Genomic DNA, 22,748 nt, shown 5'->3' with positions numbered 1-22,748 from the left:
CCCGGCTCCTGGATGTCGTGCAGTGGATTCAGATGCACTCATCCTAGAGGATGTGGTGCCGAGTCTCCTAGGAAGAATGGAACACTTAGACGAGTCCCAGAGCAACCTACCCCAGGGTGATGCTTGAGAACTTTGCACTGGTGACCTCTGGGTCGGGCCACTGGCTTCCTTACTCCCACACCTAGAACTCTGTTTTCTTTGCTCTTGCTGTGTTCGCCTTGCAAGTTTGTGGTGGTCCTGTAGCTGCGGCCCCCAGGCTATGTTTCCTTCTCTCCCTGACTGCTGTGAACAACCCCCCCCCCCCACACACACACATTCTATCAAGGGGCCATGAGTGGCTGAAATCGGATCAGAAGTCTAAATCTTTGCAGCAGGTCATGTCCAGCTCAGTCACTTTCTCTAAGATACCCAGCATTTCATGCACTGACGTGGTGATTGTGGGGCCACTGGGCTCTGCCTTGGAGACCTTCCCTGAACATTGTTTGTGGATTTTCAGTATTGTTCATATACAGATGATCCTCACGGGTTATGGTCTGTTGAGGGGTGGTTTGGTCCTCTTGGGGTGGATTCTCACAAACCTCATCAGCTCCCATGGCTCTGGTGGTTTCTACGTTCCCTGTGGTTATCCCAGTGGAATTGATGAGGAGACTTGCCCTGGTGACTGCCCGAGGTGGGCTATTCTCACACCTGGTGTCTGGTCCATGCCATCTCAGGTCTTGGTGCCTCCCTGACCCCCTAGTGTTTTTTCATCCCCTTTACAGCATCCTGACTCCAGCCCCCTGGCTGTGCAATGTTTACCTCTTATTAACAGGTCCTGAGTTGATCAGATATCTTCAGATAGTCGTCGCAACCCTGTTCCTCAGTTACACCTGTGTATTCTCTCCAAGAAGGCAGGCACAGGTGGGACTGCCCTCACCACATGGTACATGCCTGTGGTTAGTGGCCACAGACTACTGTCATTGGGTGGATTGTTCTAGCCTAGGCTGGACTCTGAGCCTAGCAGTATGTATTCCCTGCATGATTATCACCTTTCCACTCCACGAGGTCACCTGATTAGAGTACTGTCAAGAGCACTGATGGACCAGGTAGACTTGAAACCAAGGATGCATGAGAGGTCCTGAAGAGGCTCACCCATCGAGATTGCAAGCTGGGGAGTGGAGTGTCTCTGGGGTTAGACTATTCTTGTGCCTGGAGCCTGAGCTGTACCTCTGGTGTCCAAGTGCCATGGCCACTACCCTTGTGACTTTTCTATCTTCCTGACTTAATGGACAATCTACCCTCTCATCTACTTCCCTGACTCCTCTATCCTGGCTGTCCCTCACCTCTCTGTCTTCCATGTCTCACCTCCCCTCTCCCTTCTTTCTGCTGAAAACATTGGCCATCTTCAACATGTCTTGGGCAGATACACATTCTTCAGTAGTTCTAGAAAGCCCATTCCTCAGTGAGCCAGGCTTCCCTGTCTTGGGTGTGGGCAGAGGCTCATGCTTACTTGGTCACAACTGGTAGGCGACAGCACTACAATTTGAACCCAAGTGTTCTCGGACTGAAGTTTCCTCTCTTTACTCATCTTTCTTGGGCTTGCATTCACAGCTCATTATGGTTTTTATTTGTGTTACTTCCTGAGGTTGACTTCTTGGACCTCAGTAGTTTTACTTTTCAGATTAAAGGTTTAGTGCTTCTTTAGGGACCACAAGGACAGGTAATGAGATAATGGAGTCTTACTGGGAAGGTGGCAGGGTGACCCTAAATGTAGGACATCTTTTTTTTTGGGGGGGGGGGGGGAGACAGCACAAGCAGGGGAGGGGGACAAAGGGAGAGAGGGAGAGAGAGAGAATCAGTGTGCAGCCCGACATGGGACTCAATCTTGAAACCACAAGTTCATGACCTGAGCCAAAATCAAGAGTCGGACGCTTAACTGACTGAGCCACCCAGGCACCCCTAAATGTAGGACATCTACTTAGGACTGGCTTCGTGAAGGATGGCAAGAGGAGGGTGCAGTTTGGGTTGCCACAGCAGGTGGACACCTGGAAATATCCAGATCGCAGTGCAGCATGGGAGGCTGTTAGCAGTTGGGAGATACTTCCTGCCAACCAGTTGTGAAAGGTTGTGGAGTGTGACTGAAGGTGGGAGTGTCCACACAGCCATACAGAGACTGAGCAGTGATTCTGAGTTCCCATTGCTGGCATTCAAATGTTGGTATTCTCACCCACCATGGGCTGATTGTAATTTCCCCATTTTATTTTATTTATTTATTTTTTAATGTTTATTTATTTTTGAGACAGAGAGAGACAGAGCATGAACGGGGGAGGGTCAGAGAGGAGGGAGACACAGAATCAGAAACAGGCTCCAGGCTCCGAGCTGTCAGCACAGAGCCCGACGTGGGGCTCAAACTCAAAGACCGTGAGATCATGACCTGAGCCGAAGTCGGAAGCTCAACCGACTGAGCCACCCAGGCGCCTAATTTCCCCATTTTATACATAAGGAAATGGACACAGAGTGGTGAGGCATTGTACCCACAGTCACATGGGAGCCCAGGTACAAACTCAGCTCAGCCTGACTCCCTAAGTTCTGACCCCCTTGCCTCTGTGTACCATTTTGCATGTAGCAGGACATGGTGGTTACATATGATGCAAGTTTGAAGTGTGTGGATTTGAAAGTATAAGATACAGAATCACATTTTATACATTGAATTTGAAACAGTGTAGACCCTTCTCTCTGCATAGTCTAGGGGGAATTATTCTTGCATGTCTCCAGTTGGGAATGATATAGCATGTAAGAATACATCCCTTGGGCAAGAGTCCTGCCTGTATTTTGTGATGTGCTCCCTTATCAAAGTACAAACATTCCATATAAGTCTTCCTGCTAGGTTGAGGGGTCAGTGTACTTTATGGATTGACAGATGAGACCAGTGACCCTGTGGAGAAGTGGCTCTGACCCCCTATTCTACCTCCCATATAAAGCCCAGCAGTGTCTGTGAGGGTCTTACAGCAATATTAATCCCAGTGAGCTTCCTCATGTACGCCACAAGGACTGTTTGCCTGGCCCTTTTGTAAGCACAGTAGTATGTGTGTTTACCTTACACTAGCCATTCTAATAGATATGTACTCTTATTTCATAGTGCTTTTTTTTGTTTCCACACTCAATTGGACATATACATTCAAGGAATTTTTTAAATAGTTTTTATTTTGAAGTACTTTGAAAGATGTTGCAAAACCGATCCCATGTACCCTTCGTCCAGCTTCCCTCAATGTACGTAACCAGAGTACATTGTCAAAGCCAGGAAAATAGTATTAATACAGTACTTTTAACTCAACCACAGACCTTATTCAGATGACAGCAATTTTCACATATACTCTTTATGTAGTTCTACGAAATATTATCATATGTTTAAATTCATGTTACTACCACCACCACCACCACCCACTACAGAGCTGTTCCATTTCACAAGGGAGCTCTTCTAACTAACCCTTAGGTCACACCTTCTCCCAATCCTGACGACCATTGATCTGTCCCCCATCACTATATTTGTGCCACATCACGAATGTCATGTAAATGGAATCCTATAGTATGGATGGGATATACTTTGGGCTTTCACCATTCATCATAATGCACTTGAGATCCATCCAATTTGTGTGTCAGTAGCTTGTTCCTTTTTAATTGCTGAATAGTGTGGCTATACCACAGTTTGTTTAGCTATTGACCTATTGAGGGACATCTGGGCTGTCTGCATTATCATTATTATTATTATTATTATTACAAATAACACTGCCACTAACGTTTGTATTCGGTTCTCTCTGAACATGTCTTCATTTTTGTGTGGACATGAGTTGTCATTGTTTGTGTCAGGGAGGTGATAAACCCAAGAATGCAATTGTAGAGTTGTACAGTAAGTGTATACTAAACTGCCAAATTGTTTCCAGAGTAGCTGTACTATTTTACGTTCCCACCAGTAATTGCTATTGAACATCTTTCCATGCATGTATTTGCACATATGGATATATATGGATATATGGATATGGATAATATATGGATATATGGATAATATATCTGCTTTAGTGAAATATCGTAAGTTTTTGCCCATTTTCTAACTGGAATTTTTTTTTAAGTCAACTTGATTAATGTGTAGCTTATGTACAACAAAATGCACTCCTTTCAAGTGCAAAATTTGATGAGGTTGGACAAATAAATACGCCCATGTGTTGAATTTGAGATACTCACTGGAGCCATTTCCTTAAGCCAATATAGCTTGTGTCCCACTCACCTCCATTGTGTTGCTAATGGAAAGTATATTTCTATTTGTTATAGGCCAAACAGTACAACTAATATATAGATATAGATATAGTTGTGTATAGTTGTGTGTGTGTGTGTGTGTGTGTATATATATATATATGGTTTTATATAGTTACTTTATATGCATTTCTACTTATACTTACATGATTACTGGTGCTTTTTTGTTTTTTCGTGTGGATTCAGATCATTGTCTGAGGTCACATACTTTCAGCTTTAGTACTTACTGGGTTGGTTGACATGGACAAGGAGATAACCCCAAGCGCCTGCTCATCAGGAGCAGGGAAGAGAGAGTGAAAACATCCAAGTCACCAGCTGGGACTCTGTCTATTCTCTAACAAGCGCATGATGTGTTCTGATTGTCCAAGAATGTTTAGAAGTATACTTGCTGATTATAAATACAATCATGTTTGGTGCCAACATTTTTTAATGCAGATACCCTAATCATTTCCAGTAGTGCCTGTTGTTAGGCAGTTTCCCCTCAAAACAGTGCAGCTCTTAAGTTCATTGTATGAGTCTCCTTGGGCCTGTCATTGGGAGAACTGTTTTAAATTTGAGTAGACAATGCTTCACACTGGTCAGCTGTGTTCCAAGTAGGCTGCTATGAACTACAAGTGAAAATCACATGATTTTCCCTTTGTCTCTAGTCTGGCTCATTTTTCCTTTGTAATGTTTATTCTTTTTTGAGAGAGCGTGAGCAGGGGAGGGGTACAGATAATCCAAAGAGGGCTCCATGCTGACAGCAGTGAGCCTGATGCAGGGCTTGAACTCACAAACCGTGAGATCACGACCTGAGCTGAAGTCGGACACTCAAGTGACTGAGCCACCCAGGCGTCCTGGCTCATTTTTTAAATTTCTGATGTTTTCCAATATTACTCTAGTTTTTATTAATATGCATTATTTTTAGAGCAGTTTTACGTTTATGGAAAATTGAGGTGATAGTACAGACTTCCCATATTCCTGGTATCCCTGCCGTTTCCCCGACTGTTAACATCTTTAGTGTGGTATGTTTGTTATAATTGATGAACCCATGTTGACACGTTATTAACTAAAGTCTACAGTTTACATTAGAGTTTATCCTTTGTGTTGTACATAATATGGGTCTTGACTCTTGACAAGTACATAATGTCACATGTGTCAGTCATTCCGGTACCATACAGAATAGTTGTGCTGCATGAAAAATCCCCTGTGATCCATCTGTTCCTCCCTCCCTCCCTCCTCCAAGTCCCTGTCAACCACTACTTTACTGTCTCTATGTTTTGCCTTTCCCTGAATGCCATAAAGTTGGAATTATGCAGTGTGCCTTTTTCAGACTATTTCACTTAGCAATATGCATTTAAGATTCCTCCATGTCTTAAGCTTGATAAAACTTGATAGCTCAGTTTTTTTTTTATTGCTGAATAATATCCCATTGTATGGGTGCACCATAGTTTCTTTATCCATTTACCTATTGAAAGACATCTGAGTTGATTTCAGTTCTGAGAAATTACAAATAAACTTGCTATAAACCATGTGCCTGTTTTTCTGTGGACTTAAGTTTTCAGCACATTTGGGTATATACCTAGGAGGGTGATTGCTTGGACCATATGCTAGGACTATATTTAACTTTGCAATAAACTGTCAAACTCTACCAAAGTGACTGTACCATTGAATGAGAGTTCTGGTTCCTCCTGCTGTCAGTATTTTGGATTTTAGCCATTCTAATACATATGTAATGCTATTGTTTTAATTTGCAATTCCCTAATGGCATACGATGTTTAGCATCTTTTCTTTTTTTATTTTCTTTTTTTAATTTGAGAGCACAAGTGAGTGAGGGGGCAGAGAGAGAGAAAGAATCCTAGGAGGGGCAGACAGAGAGACAGAGGGAAGCAAAGCTCACCATTAGAGGCACACAAGCTCAACGGATGTGGGAACTGAACTCAGAAATCGTGAGATCATGACCTCAGCTGAAGTCAGATGCGTAACGACTGAGCGACCCAGGTGCCCAAGCATATTTTCTTGTGCTTATTGGCTGTCTGTGGAGGTGTCCCAATCTTTTGCCCTTTTTAAAAAGCATGGTGGGCAGAATTCTAAGCTCCCAAGATTTTTCTGTTGTAATTCATGAGACTGAATGGATTTTTTCTCCAGAACCTCCAGAGAAGAACTCAGCCTAGCCAGCAACTTCATTCTAGTAGGAGCAGAAAACTTAGCCATGTTGTGCTAGAACTCTGACCTCAGAACTGTGAACTAATACATGGATGTTTTGGTAATTGTGATTTCTTACACAGCAATAGAAAACTATTACACAAGGTTGAACCTTTGGCAGTGGCTCCCTCACAAAGACTTCTCTTTGGGATGAGGCCGAACAAGGTGATAGCCATGGCTAAAGGCTTTCCCACTTTCATTGTACTTCTAAGGCCCTCAGTGTGAACTTTCTGGTGTGGAATAAGGTTGGAGCTGCAGCTGAAGGCTTTCCCACACTGGTTGGGCTAAAGAGGATATTCTGTGGTAGGAAAACTTAACATGTAGAACAAATTTGGGGCTTTGGGGTAAAGGTTTTCTACATTCATTGCATTTACAAGTCATTTTGGGGTGATAAATTTCTCAGTACTGAATGAGGTTGGAGCTATATCTGAAGGCTTTCCTGTAATTTCTGCTATTAAAAAAGTTTAGAGATGCAACTAAGCTCTCACGCGTGTGCTGCGCATAGGTCAACAAGCTGGAGACAGGCTGAGATTGGTGGGATCAGTTGGATACCTGTGAAAGAGCTGGCCCCCCCAAACTCTACCCTATGAAGCCTTCAGGTAATACCTATTGGGGCTACTCAGGGGGCTGCTCAAAGAAATGCAGGGAGAGTACACCTGGCCCAGTCACAGCACCCACAACACCCACCATAGGGAACCTGGGAAAGAAGGAGCCCTCTGGTCCAGCTTTGGGATAGACAACTTCCCATGGGAAAAGGCAGAGGGTGATCATATACTTCAGGAGGGCATAAGGGACTTACCCGGTGAGCCGACGAGCTCAAAGTTCAACATCACATCATGGTGATTACATGGGGTTACATTAAGGAGCCTCCACTTCTGAGAGAAATACAGGGCCACATCCTCACATGTCACCATACCCTGCAGTGGTGGGTTCAACTGATCCTAGGGGTTGATGACTAGGCAGAAAAAACAACCAAAATATGGACAAAGGGACACAGCCAGGCCTTTGACATGGAAGGGTAATATATCTCTCACTGACATCCTATTTCCCCAGAGGCCCAAACCACCACCCCCAAACACATCCTGATGCTCCCCCTTCCCCCAGAACTCTACCTCAGAGAGAATACCAAGGTCACAACTCCATTGATGCTGTTCTCCTCATGTTACTATTGGACTCTGTATCCAGCCCACAGCAACAACAGGATGGATGCCATCTATGTTCTGGTCCAGCCACACAGGCCTCACCCTTTCTCCTCCCAGCCCATTCCCTCTGTGTCCTTCAGATCACACCTCTCAGATGCAACCAAACCTACACACGCCATTCTCCCTTAGGTCGAGATACTTGCTCCCAAGGCCCTTCAGTCTGCCCTCCCCCCATCAGGCACATAACATACTTGGCATGCTCGTAATTCCACACCCCTAGCACAACCTCACCAGCTCACCCCATTGGCAACTCCCTGGCCTCCCCACAGGCCACTCTCCATGTGGCGTCCTGAGAGTCTGTGGCATAGCAACCACAATCCTATCCTGCCTCAGGCCTGTCTGCGCCTGCACCTCCAATGGCCCACTGCCACAGGAATCCCCCACCCCTGCATTAAAGACTCCCCACCAGGCCCTGCTCCTAGCTTCAATATTCAGCCACGCAGAAGTACAACTGGATCTCTGAGATCCCGGACTTCCTTCAACTCTGCCTTTGCACAAGCTGTCCTTTCACTTGCCGTGACCCTCCTCTCCCCTCCTAAGGCGCATTCAGAGTCCAGCCCACCGGGCCTGGACCCTACCTGTCTCTCAGGTGACCCCCATCTGCCACTGAGTGCCTCTGCAACTCTGAATGAAAAGCCTCAGGCCCCAAAGGGGGCAGACATAAAAGCCTAGAGATCCCACAGAATCAGCCCAATCCTGGGCCCACTTACCACCAACATCCATCACTGTCATGCCACAGGCTCCACCCCAGGTCCACTTGTCTCTCAGGTGCCTTGGCCCCCTGCCACTCCCCCTCTTTATTCCCCTGCTAACATTGGCCCAGCCTTCACAGTGACTTAATGACACCTACCATCACCTTCCAACTGCATAGTCAGGACATCTGGTCCTTGGTTCTCAGCCTCCCCTTCTCCAACCTGTAGGGGTAGTCTTTACCATCCTTCACCCATCCCACATTGTTCCTAGTTCCACTCTCTAGCCCCACCCTTTGGATGTTCCCAACCCTGCTCCTGCAGAATTCCAGAGTTGCGTATCCGGGAGCCTACACAGCGCCCCCATTCAAGAGTACTTGGATATATCATGCTTAAAATCTCCAAAACCACACTCCAGATCTTGTCCCTGGGAACTGCTCTAGACATCAACTTCCACATCTGTTGATATATCTTCCATCCATCAAACCACTGAGTCCAAACACCTAGGCTAACCCTTGATAGCTCAGTGCCTTTCACTGCCTCACATCAGGCAGTTGGGCTGGTCCTACTCAAATAACAGATCCAGAGTACAAGCATATCTGCCATCTCCACTGCCACCACCCTGGTGCAGCCACCTGTCACCAGCAGCCTCTTCATGGGCCTTCTTCAAGTACAGTCTGTTCTCCCCTCTAGCCAGAGAGAGCCTCCCAACACCTGAGTCAGATCATCTTCCTCCTCTGCTCTAAATCTCCCATGGCGCCCAGCATCCTCAGAACAGAGGTCTAGATCCATTCTCCGCCTGACTCCTGCCCCTGCTCACTGTTCTCAAAAGACCTAAGTGGGGTTGTGGTTCTCTGAACATTCCCAGCTCATCCTCACTGCCAAGGATTTGTGCTGGTCTCTGTGTCTTTAACACTTTCTATATCATATCCTACTGACTGACAGAAATGGGAACTCTCTGGGGCGCCTGGGTGGCGCAGTCGGTTAAGCGTCCGACTTCAGCCAGGTCACGATCTCGCGGTCCGTGAGTTCGAGCCCCGCGTCAGGCTCTGGGCTGATGGCTCAGAGCCTGGAGCCTGTTTCCGATTCTGTGTCTCCCTCTCTCTCTGCCCCTCCCCCGTTCATGCTCTGTCTCTCTCTGTCCCAAAAATAAATAAACGTTGAAAAAATAAATAAATAAAAGAAATGGGAACTCTCCTGCATAACCGCTGAATTATGGGCCAGATGGGACTCCCAAAGCCCAAGTAATTAAGGGCAGAGAGGCAAATGCGGCGAGGAGGAAAAGTCTCAGGATACCAACATCCCAGGTATCGGGGTCTGAGTTAGCGAGAGCCAAGGGAGCACCCTCAACTCACCTGAGCCGGTCTGTCATCACCGCCAACGCCTCGGGACCCTGGGGGCGGAGCTGCACACTGAAAGGCGGATACCCCGGTGGGTCCCGCGGGTCGGCAGACCCGACCCCAGCCCTGCCAAAGGATGGATGACCTCAGGCTGACCGTGGCAGTGTGGGCCTCAATCCTCACCCCTCCCTGCGTAAAATGCCTACAGGGCCCTGGGTGCCGCTAGCCGGGGCAGCGGGGACGAGGACAGGGTGAGGAGGCCCGGGAGAGCGCGCGGCCTGGGCGGATATCTCCGTGACAGGCAGCCCATCCCATAGTCGGGACAACGAGTCTCAGGGAGACGGAGCCAATACTGGAGGCTCACGGCTCGGCAAAGATACCACAACGGACGCTGCCCTCACCCAGCCTGTAGAGCATCCACAGGACTCAGCCAGCCGGGAGCGCAGAGCCCCGCCGCGCGAACTACGCAGAAGACACTGCGACGACTTCTCGGCCCTGACCAATGAAGACCCAGGAGAGGGCCTTTCGGGGAGGGCTTCTGGGGCGGGACTTCCGCCGCCCGCCTCCGACGGTTGTTTGTCTAGAGTTCCACTTCCGACAGCCTCGGGCTTAGGGATCGGGTAGCAGCACCGGGACGGCGTCTGTTAGGCTCTCTGGAAGGGCAGAATCAGGAACAGGGACAGCACGAGAGTGTAGGGGTGGGGGTGGGGGGTGTCCCACCACGCCATGAACGCGCCTTTACCGCGACGAATGTCCCGCCTCCTCGATCCCCGGCGTCCCCAGCCATAGTGGGACCGCCCGGGGGCCGTGCAGCCGCTCAGAGAGGGGGCGTCCTCCGCGGCCACAGCAGAAGCCGGCACGTGCCCGCGGCCGCCCCCGAGTCGTTCCCCGTGGCGTGGAGCAGCTAAGGACTAATGCCTGGGGAACCTCTGCAAGAGGACAAGGAGGTGTGGGGAGGAAGACTGACAGTTGGATGTAGGCAGAGATGCAGATGGTGCACCGCCCGGGCCTTCCTACTGCTCAGTATGTGCCCTTATCGGGCAGCTAAGGCCTCAACAGTCCCTATGCAGAACATCCCGAGAGTGGACGCGGAAAACTCGCCCTCTCAGTGCGTGGCTTATGGAAAGTCCTTGGAGAAGAAGCAACTCTCTTTTACTACTGAAGAGATCACGGAGCAAAATCTTGTGTGCATAAGGAGTTTCGGAGGGCCTTGGTCATATCTCCCACCTCTGAAGTCTACTGGAGCAAGTTCATATCAGAGAATTTTACATGCGCAACCGTTGGGGAAAGACTTAAGTAAAAAATGCCCCACATATGTTTTCTTCTTTGGGCTCAGAAAACTCTCACCTTATGAGTAGAGCCAATGTGGAAAAAATGTAATTCTGTACTTTCTAGAATTTGTGTAAATGGAATCTTACAGGGGCGCCTGGCTGGCTTAGTAGGTAGAACACGTAACTCGATATACGGGTTGTGATTTCCAGTCCCACTGGATCTTGGGTGTAGAGATCACTTAAAAATAAAATCTTGAGGGGCACCTGGGTGGCGCAGTCGGTTAGGCGTCCGACTTCAGCCAGGTCACGATCTCGCGGTCCGTGACTTCGAGCCCCGCGTCGGGCTCTGGGCGGATGGCTCGGAGCCTGGAGCCTGTTTCCGATTCTGTGTCTCCCTCTCTCTCTGCCCCTCCCCCGTTCGTGCTCTGTCTCTCTCTGTCCCAAAAATAAATAAAAAACGTTGAAAAAAAATTAAAAAAAAATAAAATAAAATCTTGAAAAAGAATAATACATGGAATCTTAAAGATCATTCTTTCCTAGCTTTCAATGGTGTTGCATATATGTCATTACTTTTTTGTTTTTTTTTTTCCCCCTTTGAGTAGGCTCCATGCCCAGTGCAGAGCCTAACATGGGGCTTGAACTCAGGACCATGAGATCAAAACCTGAGCTGATATCAAGAGTCCGGTTTAGGGGCACCTTGGTGGCTCAGTTGGTTAAGCGTCGCACTCGGTTTCCGCTCAGGTCATGATTTCACGATTCCTCAGTTCGAGCCCTGTGTCGGGCTCGGCACTGGCAGCTTGGAGCCTGCTTGGGATTCTCTTTCTTTCTCTCTCTGCCCCTCCTCCGCTCACGCTGTCTCTGTCTGTCAAAAAAAAAAAAAAAAAAAAAAAAAAGTCCAGTTTAACCAGCTGAGCCACCCAGGCGCCCCTAAGTTTTTGCTTCTGATTGGTTAATGGGATTCCATTTTATGGATGTACCACATTGTATTTACTCATCCTAGTAATGGATATTGGAGTTGCTTCCATTTAAAAAAAAGTATAAAATTGCTATGAATATTTGTATACTGGTCTGTGAATATAGTTTTCATTTCACTTGAGTACCTATGAGTGGGACACAATATTTAAACATGGATACGACTGTTTTTAAATCCCTAAGTTTTTATTTTTCACTCGTCCCACTGGTAGTTATTTACGAATGTTGATTGTTTAATGTTTAAAAATGCTAATTGTTTGATAAATCTATTAGTTACTAAATTGGCCATGAAATAAGAATAGTAAAGTCTTCCTCTGCATACAAGGCAATCCTATAACCCCAAGTTCACATCCCCACTCCAAGCATAATTATACTGGGGCAGGGGTCACCTTGGTCAAGTAGAGGAACCTCTGTGAGCCCTGGTGTCCTCATCTGTAACACAGATACAATAGTAATCACTGCACATGCTGAGTTCTGCTGGGCACTGTCTTTTATCTGTGTATCTAGTCTTTTATCTATATACTTTGAGCCTTTCAAACACCAGGGAAGCTTGTGCTATTTTCACCCCTGTTTTGGCATGAAGGAAACTGAGACACAAAAAGATCACATTATTTGTCTAAGGGCACAGAGTGTCCAGCTCTGGAGTCTTTTATCATTAGCCTCTTCACCATCTCTAGGACTTACCTGTGGGGCTATTTGAGCTTTAAAAAAAAAAAAAAAAAAAAGTGTGACAGGCAAACCATGGTGCTTGGAATTTAGTAAACTCTCAATGAGTGTTATTACATTACTGTCATAGTTATTAATATTTTTTTAAGTTTATTTATTTTGAGAGAGTGTGTGGGTGAGCAGTGGAGGGGCAGAGAGAGAATCCCAAGCAGGTTTCCCACTGTCAGCACAGAGCCTGATGGAGGGCTCAAACTCACAAATCATGATATCATGACCTGAGCTGAAATCAAGAGTTGGACACTTAACCGACTGAGCAACTCAGACATTCCTATTATTATTATTGAAGGATGGGAGCTGGGAAAGTTTTGCACTGAACTAGAACCTTCTCCCTCATCCCTACATACATATGGTTCCTATCCAAGGATTGCCCCGTGGTGCTCAGCTAGGTGTAAAATTATCTTCAAGACTGGATTACATATGTCACAGAGGTGGATCTTCTGGGTAGCAGGACCAACCTTGAAGATTTGTGACTCTTCTTTTATGAAAACAGTCTGCTTGAAATTTGCCTCCTCATCCTCCACTCAATGCCAACAAGCTGACAGTGAAGAAATGCTGACAAAGTCCATGGTGACTTTGGTTGAATGGGGCAGTTCCATCATAAATGTGTTAAAAACACTAAGAATAACTCCATTGAGGAGGTTCCAATCAGGTTAAGAGGCTGATGTGCAAGATCAGAGAATGTAGGAGGCCTCACGAGGGACAAGGATACAAGAATGAAGTACAGAACATGGAGAAAAGGCAGATGCTCCAATATACACCTCTATAAATGGTTTTCAGCACAGCCCTGTTAGAAATTTGTAAATGTTGTGCAGAAGGGTGTGTTCAAGCACAGGAAAGTCCAGTTGAAACTGAGTATCCAGTATTTGAGAACAGTTTAAGGATATGAACATTATGAACATATCTCATAATATACTAAGTGAAGACCAAATCTGGAAAACACTAGAGGGAGCGGTGAGAGGAATGAGAGGTGGAGGAGAGAGAGATAGGGCAGAGGCAGGGGCAGGAAGGGACAGAGAGCAGAAGTGGCAAGAGGGTTGAAAGCGAAAATATGGATGCATTCATTTTCTAGGCCTGCTATAACAAAATTCCATAAGCTGGGTGGCTTAACACCACAGAAATTTATTGTCTGACAGTTGTGGAGGCTAGAAGTGCAAAATCAAGGTGTCACCACGGCCATACACCCTCCAGAGCCTCTAGGGGAGAATCCGTTACTTGCCTCTTCCACTTCCTGGTGGTTGCTTGCACTCCTTGGCTTGTGGCCCCATTACTCTGACCTCTGTCTTTGTTGTCGCATTTCTTTCTCTGACTCCTCTGCCTCCCTCTTGAAGGGTACTTGTGATTGCATTGAAGCCCGGCACAAATAATCTAGGGTAATCTCCACATTTTAAGATCCTTAATCACATCTGTAAAGTTTCTTCTGCCATATAGCACTCACAGATTCTAGGAATGAGGACATGAATGTCTTTGGGGGGCATTATTCCACCCACTACAGAGCTCTTCACTTAGCCTGGGATGGAGTCCAGAACTGGTGGAAGCAATGAGCTCTGAGCTGGCCTCTTGGCAAGGGAGGGGCCAGCTGTGACGATGAGCCAAGTCTGCAACCCATGGAGTAGGGACCAACAAGAGCCAGCTGGGTCAGAAGAACCATACTCCAACCTGGTTCAAAGAGAAAGAATGCTCCTCAGACCATGTGCACACGGCCACTCAAAGAAGGGCACTGTCTTCTGTGGTTCACCGAATATCAAAATCAAAAGTCATGAGTAATTTAAGACAGGCAAGAGCAGACTATAGCTTGTGGTCCAAATGCAGTTCATTGCCTGTTTATGTACTACCCCCAAGCTAAGAATGGTTTTTACATTTTTTATGGTTGAAAAAAATCAAAAGAACACCATTTTGTAACATATGAAAATTACATTAAATTCAGATTTTAGCATCCATAAATAGAGTTTTTACTGAGTATAGTTGACACACAATGTTACATTAGTTTCAGATGTACAATGTAGCCATTCAGCAAGTCTATATATTACGTTATGCTCGCCACAAGTGTAGCCACCATCTGTCACCGTACAACGCTATTACTGTACCCTTGACCATATTTCCTATCTTGTACCTTTTATTGCCATGACTTATTAATTCCATAACTGGAAGCCTCTACCTCCCTTCCCCTTCACCCATTTTGCTCATCCCCTGTCCCCTCTCCTCTATGGCAACCACTAGTTTGTTCTCTGTATTTACGGGTTTATTTCTGCTTTTTTTGTTTGTTCATTTGTTTTGTTTTTAGAGTCCACATACAAGTGAAATCATATGGTATTTGTCTTTCTCTGACTTATTTCACTTAGCATAATACCATGTAGGTCCGTCCATATTTTTGCAAATGGCAAGATCTCATTCTTTTTTTTTTTTTTAATTTTTTTTTCAACATTTATTTATTTTTGGGACAGAGAGAGACAGAGCATGAACGGGGGAGGGGCAGAGAGAGAGGGAGACACAGAATCAGAAACAGGCTCCAGGTTCTGAGCCATCAGCCCAGAGCCCGACGCGGGGCTCGAACTCACGGACTGCAAGATCGTGACCTGGCTGAAGTCGGACGCTTTAACCGACTGCGCCACCCAGGCGCCCCTAGATCTCATTCTTTTTTTATGGCTGAGTAATATTTCATCATATTTACACCACATCTTTTTTATCCATGCATCTATTGATGGACATTAGGGTTGCTTTCATATCTTGGCTTTTGTAAGTAATGCTGCAAAAAAACATAGGGATGCATATATTTTCAAATTGTTTTCATTTTCCTCAGTAAATTACTGGATTGTGCAGTATCTCTATTTTTAATTTTTTTAAGATTTAAAAAATTTATTTATTATTATTATTTTTAAGTAGGCTCCAGGCCTAGTCCAGAGCCCAACATGGGTCTTGAACTCATGACCTTGAGATCAAAACTTGAGTTGAGATCAAGAGTCAGAGGCTTAACTGACTGAGCCACCCAGGCACCCCAAAGATTTTTATTTTTTAAGTAATCTCTACACCCAGCACAGGGCTTGAACTCACAACCCTGAAATCAAGAGTTGCATGCTCCACCGACTGAGCCAGCCAGGTGTCCCTTCTATTTTTAATTTTTTGAGGAACCTCCATACTGTTTTCCACAGTGGATGCACCAATTTACATTCCTGTCAACAGTGCACGAGGGTTCCTTTGTCTTCACATCCTTGCCAATACTTGTTATTTCTTGTCTTTTGATACTAGCCATTCTGGGTGCTATAAGGTGGTAATAGAGTTTTATTAGAACACAGTCGTAGCCATGCATTTACATATTGTCTATGGCTTCTTTCACGCTACAGTGACAGAGTAGTGACTAGAAACTGCCCAGCCCACAAAGGCGAAAATATTTATGATCTGGCCCTTTACACAAAAAGTTTGCTGGATCCTAATTAAGAAGTTACAGAGCTGGGGCGACTGGCTGGCTCAGTTTATTGAGTGGCAGCCTTGATTTCGGCCCAGGTCACGATCCCAGGGTCGCGGGTCATGATCCCGGGGTCGCGGGATCAAGCCCTGCATCAGGCTCTACACTGAGCATGGAGCCTGCTTAAGATCCCCATTTTCTCTCTCTCTGACCCTCTCCCTTGCTCACATGTACTCTCTCTCCCTCTCTCTAAAAAAACTAAAAAGGAAAGAGTAGACTTCTAGAAGTTTCTTTGAAAAAGTCCTATACCCTGTACCCAAAGTTTTCCCGGGCTATTAAAGTGAAGCATCCCTGCCCCGTGCCCCAGGGAGGCAGAACTCAGGTCACAGGTCGCTCAGGCCACTGTGGCTCCAAGCCTCTGCAGAGACTGCCAGCGCAGAGGGGGCGGCAGCCTGGAGGAGACGTCCAGGATTGCACCGCCAAGTTGGGCTCCTAGTGGAGATGCTCCCTGACCCAGCCCCAGTCTCCCTTCTGGGATGGGAGGATCTTAGCACTTGCCGGGTCTAATCTGAATGTGTGGTTAGCTTTAGTGAGAGTGCCTCAGAGTCAGGCAGGTCCACCGGCCCTGCGCACATTTGGGGTCTTCCTCTGGCGCTTGCCTCCACTGGAAACCTCGCGATCTAATCTGCCTGCGTTCACGTTTGTCTGTGTTAACATTTATCCATAATTGTATTATCTCTGTGCAAATCGAGTTTAGTCCCTGTCCACCACCTCGTGTCCGGCGTGAGCCCTGCGAGGGCATGGGCCTGTGTGTCCAGAGCGCTGGGCCTGGTACCCAGCAGAAGCGCCACAAAGGCGATCGCAAAATCTGCCCCTTTTCTTACATTAAGGCGTTTGAGGTATCTGGGTCTTTTGTTTGTTGTTCACCTCTCCCTCTTCCTGTGGCCCCCCAGCCGGGAATGCTAGAAGCTCTCCCAAGCTCCCCTGGCCTGCTGCTCGTCTTAGCGAGGAGGGAAGACTCCAAGCACTGAGAGAGAACTTCCACTGCACCTCCAGGGAAGGGAAAAAACCAAGGCTGCCCCGCCAGGGCGTGGAGTTGAGGGGAGAAAGTGTTTTGCAGAAAGCTCTGTAGTCTTTGTTCAAATCCACGTCCTGCCCAGCCCATCAGCCTCAGTTTCCCCATATGTCACCTGGACACTGCTGCTCTCAGGGTCCGGCGAGGGCCCTCTGAGGCCTTTGTTCGCTTGGTCTCAACACGAAAGGATGCCTGATGGTCAGGGTCGGGTTTGGAGTAAGCAGGAGCCTCCTTGACTCCAATCAGAAGAGGCGGGCGGGATCCCTGTAGAATGGAGTACCCGGGGGCCCTTCGGAGAGCATGGGAGGGAGAGCTGGGGGACGCCCTGGGAAAGGTTTGGGGAGTCGGGGGCTCCACGAGCTTGACAAGGAAGGGAGTGTGGCCAAGATGATGGCCCCTCTGCTCGGCTTTATGGATGTCATCTGGCACGTGAGAGCCCTCTTTGTTCCTGAGGTGTCCCCAGGCACCCTTGGTACACAGCAGGTGCTCAATAAATACTTGTAGATTAACAAAATTTTCCTGCAGGTAAAATGTTTATTGTCCATTTTACAGAGAAAAGAACAAACGTCTGGCATCTCTGGCACCATGCAAGGCATTGAGGTTGATGCCCCCTCTCTGGGTAGTCAGAGGCACCAGGGCCTAGAAGAAGGAGCAAGCCTGGGGCTGGTGAGGGGTGGTGATGCAGCAGGGTTGCAGTGGGCAGAGAGAGGGCTGGGAGAGCACAGCTCTGGGTGGCCACACAGGCTGGTAGGCAAGGATGGGGAGGAGTCACCCAGTGTGGTTTGGGGCAGCTCCTTTTGTTTGTGGGCAGCAGGTGGGCAGGCATCAAGGTAGTAATTGGTGGACAGGAATGCTCAGGACCCCTGGAATCGGTCATCAGCCTCATTTAAAGGCAAGAAAGACTGAGGCTTCAGGTTTCCATTTGTGAGAGTGGACAAGCACTCTCTTACTCTCCCTAGCCCCTAAGAGGAAGCTAGTTAGGACAGGGGGGAGGGGCCAGCCCTGCCCACTGCCCTCAGCCACCACCTTCCTGTTCCAGGTCCCCTTACCTCGATGCCAGCTGTTTTGAAGATACATTTCTGAGGTCTCCTCCCAAGCAGACAGCATTGTCTCTCCCCCTTCTGTGCACCACCAGCTAAGGGCCCCTTTCTGACACCCCCAGCTGGGCCCAACTCCTGACCCTCTCCACTTTCCCAGCCTGGGGTGGAGGAGGGAAGGAAGGAGAAGAGGGATATCTGAGACCTTATGCTAAGCTGAATAATGTCCCCCAAAGATAGCCACATCCTAATCCCCAGAATCTGTGAATCTGTTACCTTACATGGCAAAATGGACTTTGCAGATGCGGATGTTGAGCTGAGGAAATTGGGATTATCTGGGTGGGCTCAATGCAATCACAGTGTCCTTATAAGTGAAAGAGGGAGGCAGATCAGAGAGAGATCTGAAGCTGCTAGGCTGCTGCCTTTGAAGATAGAGCGTGCTGGTTCAGTCAGTAGAGCGCAGGACTCTTGACTTTGGGTTTGTGATTTTAAGCCCCACGTGAGACATAGTTAACTTAAAAAATAAAATAAAATAAAATAAAATATGGAGATAGAGGAAGAAGCCAAGGAATGCAGCTCAAGAAGATGGAAAAGCTAAGGACATTCTCTCTTGGAGCCTCCAGAGAAGTAAGCCCTGAGGACACTTGATTTTATCCAGGCAAAATTGATTTCAAGAATCCAGGCCTGCAGAACTATAAGATACTTAACGTGTGTTGTTCTAAGGAACTCAGTTGGTGGTGATTTGTTGCAGCAGCCAGAGAAAACGAATACAGACCACCAACCTGTTCTTGCCTGACCAAGTCCCCTCCTTCCCTGAGTGGGCTGGGCTATGACTGCTCAGTGACCCAGCACACCGCCCCCAGCCCCTGTGGGTGACGTTGACACCTGGGTGTGCAACAAGAACTGGTCTGGGAAGACACTCCCTTCAATGTCCTGATGTTCCCCCTCTGGCTTTCCACCTGGAAGGAGCAGCTTGTATCAAAAGGAGCTCTGCCGACATGCCTAGATCGGGGCGACTGGGAGACAGTTGGGCCTGGAGTGCCCATAGGCATTCCTGGGCTGCCTCTTTGTCACCTGCAATGCTGTCACTCCCCAGGATACTATTTGGCCCCCCTCTGTATGCCAGGCACTGAGGACACAGATGTAAACAAGTCAAACAGGAGCCTCCAGCCCCATAGCAGTCATTTTGCTCTCTGGAAAATGCTGGATTCCCACCCACAAAACACAGAACCCCAACCCTGGGCAAAGTGAGACAGGATGTGGGCTCCAGGACCTGGGGGGAACAGAAGGCCCGTGTTCAGTTTGTGTAGCAGGCGGCTGCCATCTACCCATCTACCCTGCAGGGACATTAGCAGGGAAGGCTTCTGAGAGGAGGAGGACAGGAACCCTGCAGGCTGCCGTCCACAGGGAGGGCTGAAGCTTCACCTAGGGGAATGGCAAGGATGCCAAAAAAGGTTGATAGAGCCCTGGAGGAAGAGGTGCAATAACTGAGCGCAGATGGGGGTGATGGAGGTTCTAGAACCTAAGGTGGCCAGGATACCTGCCAGCAGGCCAGGGAGATCCAGGAACACCCACCCCCAAAATCATGTGACATTGACCTAGAGGGCAACCTTAGCCTCTTTAAGCCTAGGTGACCACAGCTGCCCCCACAGCATTTCAGGAGGGTCCCAGAAGCCATGACCCATTGGAGTTGTGGAGGCTCCCATTGCAAATTGGTACTCAGGACCAAGTGGGAGCTAGTCTTTGAGGCTCAGGCTCTATCTGTCCCTCCTAAATCCTGGCCAGGCCACCGCTGCCCCTCCAAGCTCAAGTCCCAGCTATGTCTACAGAGAGGCAACAAAGGACCAGCATGGAAACAGCTGGATGCCACCCAGACCCAGCCTGTAAGCAGCAGAGTGGAAAACTCCACAGCCTCCGTAGGGATTGGTGGGGGAGGGAGGAGGGGGGAGGGAGGAAGGGGGGAGAGGGAGGACTACAATGGGCTGGGCCAGACCATGGCCAGAGACTAACAGCAGCAGCAGCAGCAGCAGCAGCTTTGCCTCCAAAGATGGGGGGCCCCAGCAACCTCCAGTGAGTCCCAAGGGTGGGTAAATCAGAGCCTTCAGCCCCAGCTGCTTGCTGAGGGTGCTCCCCCAGGGGTCTGATGACTGGGGGTACACTTAGTCGAGCCCTGTGATCAGGGCTGATGGTGTCCCTAGCAGGGTACCTGCACCATTCTGGTCAGAGGGGCTCTCCAGGTGGACTGCCACGAGGGATGAGGATCAAGGGTACTTCCCACTGGATCCTAATGGAGACCAGGCTTTGGAGTGGCTCCCAGCAGGACCTTTATAAAGATGGGGATCAGGGCAGCCTCAGCTGCCGGATGTCCACAGGGATTGGGGTCATGGGTGCTCTCTGAGGGCCCCTTGTGGGAATGAAGGCAGGGGGTAGTCCTTGAGAGGGTCCCTGCTTTGTGGTGATGCTGTCTGGAATGATCCCACCAGGCCTCCTTCTGGAGAAGTGGGCGATCGGTAAGGGACGCACCTTACCAAGGCCTCCACGAGAATCGTGGCAAGGGGTCCTGGCAGGGCCCCACCAGAGTGACACGGAGGTCCCCAGGCCTGAAGATAGGACCCGGAGCACAGATGCGTTTACTGCGGCCCCCACACCCTCCTCGCGCCCCGTCCCCGCGGGGCCCAGCCGGGCCCAGCCCCTGCCCTCCACGTGCGGCTCGGGGCCCTGGCCGGCGACCCCTCGCCCTCCGCCGTGTCCTCGGAGCCCCCTTCGGGCTGCGGCGCATACTCCGCAGCCCCCGGCAGGGCGGTGTCCAGGTCACGGCCCGTGGGGTGCGGCGTCCAGGCGGGGGTCCAGGGCGCCCCGGGCGCGGGCCGCGGCGGGAACCAAGAGAAGCCAGGCGCGGGGGCGAGCGCCACCAGCTGGGGCCGCGCGGGGCCGGAGGAGGCGGCGTGCGGGATGAGGAAGAAGATGTAGACGCCCGACACCACCAGGCCCGCGGCCACCAGCACGGCCAGCGCCACGGCCGCGTTGAAGGCCCAGGCCGGGCTGCTCAGAGAGAGGCGGCGGGACAGCGGGCGGCCGAGGCGCAGCGGCGGCGGCAGCGGCGGCGGGCGGGCGGCGCGGGACTTGCGCGGTCCGGGCGGGGGCGGCGGCGGCCGCAGGTAGAGCAGGCCGCGGCGGCGGTCGAAGCGCACGGAGCCCCGGCGCGGGGTCGGCGCGCGCGCCTCGCGGGGCAGCAGGCCAGGCTGCGTGGGCAGAGCGGGCAGCCCGCGGCGCGGGGCCAGGCGCGTGGGCGCTCGGCACACGGGGCACGCCACCGCGTCCCCGCCGCCCGCCGTGGCCAGGGACAAGCGGGCCAGGCACTCGAGGCAGAAGACGTGGCCACAGTCCAGGCGCTTGGGCAGCTTGAACTCGCCGTTGAAGGGGGACACGCAAATGAGGCACTCCACGGGAGACGCGGGGGACAGGATGGGGCCCGAGCCCGGGCTGCCGTCCCCTTCCTCCTCCTCCTCCTCGCCGTCGTCGTCTTCACCCTCCCCCCTGCCCGGGGAGCGTGGCACAGAGAGTGAGCCCGGGGAGCAGGGGCCTGAGCCTTGAGCGGCCCGGGGGCGGCGGAGCCAGGGTGGCCGAGGGCAGGGCATCCGGACGAGGCCTGAGGGGAGAGGCGGTCAGCCAGGGAAGGAGGCGGTGGAAGAACGAAGGTCAGGGGCTGGCCCAACCTAGAGCAGGGGGCATTCAGAGAAAGGGGGGTTGCCAGAGCCAAGGAGCAGAGAGGACGGGAAAAGTTAACGACTCTCTGGGTTGGAGCAGAGGAAAAGGGTGTCCGAAGTAGGAAGTAGATCAGGACTAGGGAAGGGGGGGGGGGCAGGACAAATGAGACGACAGAGGATTGGGGACAGGGACAGACACTGGGATGGACTCAGGGGGCCCGGTAGATCCTAAGTTACAGACTCAAAAGGTCCCAGAGAGGATAGCAGAGAGGACCTGAGTCACCAGGCAGGACCCTAGGCAATGAGGAGGATCCAACGCCAAGAGGAGCAAAGAAGGGGATGCCCCCACCCACCAAAAGAACTGACTCTGGGGAGTCCAGACTCCAGGAGAGGAAGATGAGGGAAGAGGACACCCAAACTCCAGGATTGGGAGCCCAGCAGCACAGAGCAATGTTGGAAGCCCAACAGGTGAGAGGGTCCCAACTAGACAATGACAGACCCCAGCTGACCTTTGGGCTCTTCCTACCTGTTGATGCCTCCTCCCTTTGGCTGGCACGTCCCTTCCAATTCTGACCCCGGTCCTCTGCCTACCAGCAACTGCATACTAGGTGCCCCTCCCTGCAGGAGGGTGCTGCCTTGGTACCACTCCCTCCAGATCCCAGGTTCCCAAGGTACCCACCAGACCTGTTTGACCACCTGCCCCGCCCCCCCAGACAGGTCCCTCCAGCAGGAACACCAAGCCTGACCTTGGCCGGATGTTGGGGGCGGCAGGTGAGGGATGGCAGACTGACAGGGCAGGGAGAATCTGGCCTCGTGGGTGGGCAATAATCCCCCCCCTAACATCCCACACCCCTGCAA

General features: G+C 50.0%; 1 protein-coding gene and 1 long non-coding RNA gene across 2 annotated transcripts; one reads left to right on the top strand and one right to left on the bottom strand.

The window, feature by feature from the left end:
- The first annotated feature begins 17,704 nt into the window (after positions 1–17,704).
- On the top strand, positions 17,705–18,434 carry LOC115502328. The gene is made up of 2 exons (XR_003965057.1): positions 17,705–17,812; positions 18,186–18,434. It is a non-coding gene; the product is annotated as an uncharacterized LOC115502328 (long non-coding RNA).
- Positions 18,435–20,813: 2,379 nt separating this feature from the next.
- On the bottom strand, positions 20,814–21,848 carry RNF225 (ring finger protein 225). Its single transcript, XM_030297573.1, has one exon. The coding sequence runs from the start codon at positions 21,819–21,821 to the stop codon at positions 20,814–20,816; it is 1,008 nt and encodes a 335-aa protein (XP_030153433.1). The 5' UTR covers positions 21,822–21,848.
- Between the last annotated feature and the right edge of the window lie 900 nt (positions 21,849–22,748).

This window comes from Lynx canadensis, chromosome E2 (genome assembly GCF_007474595.2).
Source record: "Lynx canadensis isolate LIC74 chromosome E2, mLynCan4.pri.v2, whole genome shotgun sequence".
Taxonomy (NCBI): domain Eukaryota; kingdom Metazoa; phylum Chordata; class Mammalia; order Carnivora; family Felidae; genus Lynx; species Lynx canadensis.
This window is presented reverse-complemented; position numbering and strand designations above follow the sequence as displayed.

Bases quoted from the DNA above. Each gene is read 5' to 3' on its own strand.
- RNF225 (XM_030297573.1), bottom strand. From the start codon at position 21,821: ATGCCCTGCCCTCGGCCACCCTGGCTCCGCCGCCCCCGGGCCGCTCAA.